Source organism: Salvelinus sp. IW2-2015, linkage group LG7, assembly GCF_002910315.2.
Source record: "Salvelinus sp. IW2-2015 linkage group LG7, ASM291031v2, whole genome shotgun sequence".
NCBI lineage: Eukaryota > Metazoa > Chordata > Actinopteri > Salmoniformes > Salmonidae > Salvelinus > Salvelinus sp. IW2-2015.
In genome coordinates, this window is record NC_036847.1 from 18,355,690 (window position 1) to 18,361,966 (window position 6,277).

The 6,277-nt window shown below is 42.1% G+C and overlaps 1 protein-coding gene across 2 annotated transcripts in view; it reads left to right on the top strand.

Moving 5' to 3' along the window:
* The window catches only part of LOC111966541 (E3 ubiquitin-protein ligase MIB2), a 100,228-nt gene that overhangs the window by 62,207 nt on the left and 31,744 nt on the right, over nucleotides 1-6,277 (top strand). For both annotated transcript variants that reach the window (XM_023991270.3, XM_070444511.1), the window contains 4 exons: nucleotides 337-470; nucleotides 577-725; nucleotides 1,103-1,259; nucleotides 5,085-5,239. In XM_023991270.3, coding sequence (XP_023847038.1) covers nucleotides 337-470; nucleotides 577-725; nucleotides 1,103-1,259; nucleotides 5,085-5,239 — 595 coding nt within the window. The remainder of the gene's footprint in view (nucleotides 1-336; nucleotides 471-576; nucleotides 726-1,102; nucleotides 1,260-5,084; nucleotides 5,240-6,277) is intronic.

Consider the following 6,277-nt stretch of genomic DNA (forward strand, 5'->3'; position numbering starts at 1 on the left):
CATGGTGGAAGAGAGTGGATACGAGAGGCTCGTAATGCTGGGTTAGGGTGCACAGGGACATTTTGACTCATTCCAATGGTTTTGCTTTGACTTGACTTAACAAAGTGTCTTGGTAACTGCTTATGCTCTCTGAGTTTAGAGGGGCCTGGAGGGTAGCGCAGCACCAACTATGCATGTTCTCCATGCTCTGGAATCCATCACTAACATGTCTCTCTTTCTTCTATTTTTCTTCTTTCTCCTTCCCTTGCTCTTTATTCATCCACATGATCTTTTTTCACTCTCCCTTTTCCCTTTCATTGACGATTGTGTCCTCCCTCTTTATCTCTCTCTCTCCAGACACAGTCATTTCAGTCCTGGAGAAGCTGCTGTCTCAGTCTACAGATCAGGACAACCCCAGCCGGCTGGTCATCGAGGCGGCGCATGGCAGTGCAAACAAAGTCCGAGAGCTTGTGCAGAAATACCCTGACAAGGTGCGTTTACTCCCGCCACCGCAGACTGTATGTCTGTCATCTCTTAATGTGATTGTGTGTGAGACATCTCTTAATGTGATTGATTGTGTGTGTGACATCTCTCCAGGTGGATATAAAGAACCAGGGCAAGACGGCGCTGCAGGTGGCAGCCCACCAGGGCCACATGGAGGTGGTCCTGGCTCTGCTGCAAGCCAACAGCTCGATTGAAGTGAAGGACGAGGACGGAGACACCGCCCTGCACTACACGGCCTTCGGGTGAGAGGAATACTCACACACACACACACACACACACAAGGTTGCCAGTACCCTTAAGTACCCTGTATTCCCATTGTTAGAAAACAGGTTATGGGGGGGGTCTCTGGCTTTAATTGGATTTGGGGTGAAAATCACTACACACACAAACAGTCAATCACACAGGGGCATTACTGTTGTCCATAATCCCTCACCATGCCCCCCCCCCCTAAAATAAGTGATTAAAAACATACATTTGTTATCAGAATGAGTCAATTAAAACAACACAACAAATATATGAAAATGCATTGAGTAATGGATATTTAAATGAGTACCCTAAATAGATAGGATAATTATTGTGGTTAGGCCTATACATTTTGTTGCTCATTGTGTGTGTGCAGGAACCAGGCGGAGATTGCACGGCTATTGCTGAGCAAAGGGGCCAACGTGAACTTGCTGAACAACTCCATGTGCACAGCGCTGCACATAGCCGTCAACAAGGGCTTCACCGATGTGGTGCGCGTTCTGTCGGAACACTCAGCCGACATCAACCTACAGGTCAGTACCCACCAATAAGAACTACATTATCTGCATCAGAAATGCCATCATATTCCCTATTTTAATTCAATACTTTGGTTCATGCTTTCTTCTGTCATGCTCACCGCCCGTACATACAAATCACACACATGCACACTCACAAGTCTCTCAAGAAACTAAACAGCATAGACTGCAATGGCAGACATATTTATTTGAACTAGGAACAAAACAGAATGTTTCCGCAGATCCTTCTCTTATGAAGCATTTTAACACTTTGTTTTTTATATTCTTTGATGTGCTGCTTTTAGTGTCTGTCATTTGTTGTGTTTTTACTGTGTATTTATTGATGTTGTATGTATTGGCTAGTGCAATAAAATGTCCCCTTTGGGGGACTAATAACTTACTATCTTAAGTCGACGCACCCGTATTCACCCCAAGCCTGAATAATTTCTTCATAAGGGCTGTGTGAGTCTTGTGTTCATTTGTTGAGTTCTTTAAGGTCATTTAGACGGCTCTCCAACTTTGCCGGGCTTTCCTCAAACGGCCATATCTCAAAGCAGCTCAATTCGCCTCACATCTGGTCTCTGGTTTTGGGTACTGTTTGGGATATTTCATTTTTCTGCTCAAGCATTGTGCGTGTTCAGCTGGAGTGGAATGGTTGCTTGAAGTTTGTGTGTGTATGTTGGGGCGGCAGGTAGRCTAGTGGTTAGAGCGTTGAGGCAGTAACCGAAAGGTTGCTACATCGAATCCCTGAGCTGACAAGTWAAAAATCTGTCATTCTGCCCCTGAACAAGGCAGTTAGTTAACCCACTATTCCTAGACCGTCATTGTAAATAATAATTTGTTCTTAACTGACTTGCCTAGTTCAATAAAGGTTAAATATAATTTTTTATTTTTGTTAATGTGTGTATCTGAGCTGTACTGTAACAGAAAAGAGCAGCATTGCTACACATGAGTACTCAGAGTAGGCTTGGGCGATATACCGTTTATATCGACAGAATAATTTTCAACAAAAAAAAATATATATTTGGGGGGTACCCAAGGGCTGCGGGGGTGCATGCTACTCCACTACTTATACGTTAAGTATAACTATAACAAATCTAAGATGTATCAAATAAATTGTTTCCAGCTCAGGGCTCCAGCTTTGCATTTGGTTTGCTAACTTGCTAGCCAAGTGGCTAGATATCAAGATCAAGCTTCTTGGTTACAGCAGAGACATTCTAGCCTGAGTGCCAGTCTCTTTAGCTAACATTCCATTCCTTGCAATGCCTTTTCATTGCCAAAGAGACTGGCCCATCTGCCATCTTCAAATATGAACATTGTATCATATAGAGATAGTAGTGGTGTCTTTTTGTAGGCATTAACTTCATGGTTAGTTGGACAAAGCCTATGGGGAAATGAATGGCATTTTTGTAGAGGTTTTCGATAAATGCCAAAAATAAGGTCTGTGGTAAACACAGGCTTAGGAAATCTTATACGTTTTGTTCTATGAGATCATTTTCATGGGCTACATAATTAATAAAGGCCATGTTAACTGAATGATATTATCTCATAGATCAAAATGTTTAAGATCTCCTAAGCCTGTGTTAACCTCAGTCTTATTTTCGGCATTTATCCCAAAACCCTATTCTTTCTTTCCCCATAAATGTTCCCCACTTGGATCGCTGAACGAACCAGAGGTAAATCATTTCCGGGTTTTAGGACTGCAACCTGGCGAGCGCTACTAATGAGCTCGAAGTGAACAGAGTTGATCCTGATTCGATAATCCTCACAGCTATCTTCCAATCACGATTATCCAAATATTGGAACTCTCACTTTTTTTTTCTCTCCACAGAACAGGTTGTTATCCGGTTGCTAAGCAACTGTTTTTTGTTTGTCAAAATTTTCTAGCTCACGTCTAAATTCTCAAACTAAATACATACTGCAATTCCACACATGCAACCTCTTTGCTTTGATTTTAAGCCTCAAAATACAACAACTTCCCTCGCTAACAGCTTTAATATTGCAGATAGTGTGGCTTCCATCAATGTAATTGTCTGCATAATTTCCATCACCGCATATTTTCATTTGTAAATGTATTTACTGTTGAAGTCGGAAGTTTACATACACTTAGGTTGGAGTCATGAAAACTCGTTTTTCAACCACTCCACAAATTTCTTGTTAACAAACTATAGTTTTGGTAAGTCGGTTAGGACATCTACTTTGTGCATGACACAAGTCATTTTTCCAACAATTGTTTACAGACAGATTATTTCACTTATAATTCACTGTATCACAATTCCAGTGGGTCAGAAGTTTACATACACTAAGTTGACTGTGCCTTTAAACAGCTTGGGAAATTCCAGAAAATGGCATGGCTTGTACCTGTGGATGTATTTCAAGGCCTACCTTCAAACTCAGTGCCTCTTTGCTTGACATCATGTTGTGGGGGTGCTTTGCTGCATGAGGGACTGGTGCACTTCACAAAATTGATGGTATCATGAGGGAGGAAAATTATGTAGATATATTGAAGAAACATCTCAAGACATCAGTCAGGAAGTTAAAGCTTGGTCACAAATGGGTCTTCCAAGTGGACAATGACCCCAAGCATACTTCCAAAGTTGTGGCAAAATAGAAAATATACATTTTGTGGGCAGAACTGAAAAAGCGTGTGCGAGCAAGGAGGCCTACAAACGTGACTCAGTTACACCAGCTCTGGGCAGGAGGAATGGGCCAAAATTCAGGCAACTTATTGTGGGAAGCTTGTGGAAGGCTACCCGAAACATTTGACCCAATTTTAAAGGCAATGCTACCAAATACTAATTGAGTGTATGTAAACTTCTGACCCACTGGGAATGTGATGAAAAAATAAAAGCTGAAATAAATAATTCTCTACTATTATGATGACATTTCACRTTCTTAAAATAAAGTGGTGATACTAACTGACCTAAGACAGGTAATTTTTACTAGGATTAAATGTCAGGAATTGTGAAACTGATTTTAAATGTATTTGGATAAGGTGTATGTATGTAAACTTCCGACTTCAACTGTATGTAAATGTGATATTTCAGTTTTGTTATTTTTTTATAAATTGCCAACATTTCTAAAAACCTGTTTTTGCTTTGTCATTATGGGCTGTTGTGTGTAGATTGATGAGGTGGGAAAAAACTATTGTATCAATTTTAGAATAAGGCTGTAACCTAACAAAATGTGAAAAAGGTCAAGGTCTGAATACTTTCTGAATGCACTGTGCCTTCGGAAAGTATTCAGACCCCTTTAACCATTCTTTAACAAATGTTGGTCTTTTAAGGCAGGGCTGACAGACACGTTCCTTTCGATAACAGTTAAATGTTTGTTTCTAATTCTATTTGAGGCTCCACATGTTGTCATGGAAAATATATTTATTTCCAACAACCCATGAGCAACTCCCGCAAATCCATCGTTGAGATTGCCGAAAGGCCAGTCTCTTTGGCAATGACATGGAGTGGAATGTTAGCTAAAAAGACTGGTACTCAGACTAGAGACATTCAATCCCCTCCTGGATCCCTGTTGCCTAAATTGTTTTGTGCCCCCCCCCAAAATAGCGCACCATGTGTAATAACTTATTCCCCGGGATGGTATAGAAACGGTATGAAAATCTGGATACCGCCCAACCCTGTAGTCCATTCATGACATATAAACGTTGCTGTAGAACTATGATCAAATAGAAGGCCTCAAGGTCTCACATCCCTCTAGGACAGCTGTTAGCACAGATTTAGGATCAGCTCTCCCTGCCCAAATGCTAACCCTCTCTRTTAGGGGCTACAACTATAAACTGACCACAGATAATTTATTACCTGGCTAACTTCTTTMTCCTCCTCCTACAAGGACTCGTACGGAGACACACCGCTGCACGACGCCATCGCCAAAGACTTCCGGAACATCATTGAGATCCTGGTCGTGGTGCCCAACATAGACTTCACCCAGCAGAACCACCGCGGCTTCAACCTGCTGCACCACGCAGCCCTCAAAGGCAACAAGCTGTGAGTCCTACACTACTAGGGTTGAGCGGTAACCAGATTTTCATATTGTAGGGCTTCCGAGTGGAGTACCTCTCTAAGGCATTGCATCGCATTGGTGAGGCGTCACTACAGCCTCGGGTTCGATCCATACGAGACCCATGGGGCAGCGCGCAATTGGCCCAGCGTCGTCCGGGTTAGGGGAGGGTTTGGCCGGCCGGGACTTCCTTGTCTCATCGTGCTCTAGCGATTCCTTGTGGCGGTTGGGCGCCTGCAAGCTGACCACGGTCGTCAGTTGGACAGTGTTTCCTCCGACACATTGGTGCGGCTGGCTTCCGGGTTAAGAGAGCTGTGTGTCAAGAAGCAGTGCGGCTTGGCAGGGTTGTGTTTCGGAGGACGCATGGTTCTCGACATTTGCCTCTCCAGAGTCTGTATGAGAGTTGCAGCGATAAGACGATCATAACTACTAATTAGATATCACGTAATTGGGGAGAAAAAGTGAGTGTAGTAGTAGTAGTAGTAATAATAATAATAATAATAATAATAATAAAATGTCATACCGTTTTACTAGGATTTACGGTATTACCGGCTTAATACACAAGGGGCGCTAAAAACGCAACCACAAAAAAGCCCATTGGGCATCTATTACCAGAATGCTAGCAAAATTAGCACAAGTAATTGCACATTTCCATGGAGCCTGCTTGCTAAATATGTTAACGGGGGCAAACCAAAATTGCAAAGACAGACAATTCAGCTCAAAGTTATACATATGTAGGTAGTAGCTACCAGTGATGTACTGGGCTGTACTCACTACCAATGTTTTTTTCATTGCTGTGCAAATTCAAGTAGTCAAGTAGACTACTGTGGCTATTTGATCATAATGTAGGCCTACCAGAGTGGCCTACCATCAAAAACAATGGAGAAAATTTATCCCATAACATTTTAACATGGAAATAGCTGTTCTATCGTTCAGCCTACAGTAGCTGCCAATGTGTGGTGTTCAATGTAGGCCTACATTCCATGACTCTTTTCAAAAAAACATGCAGGGCTTGACATTAACAT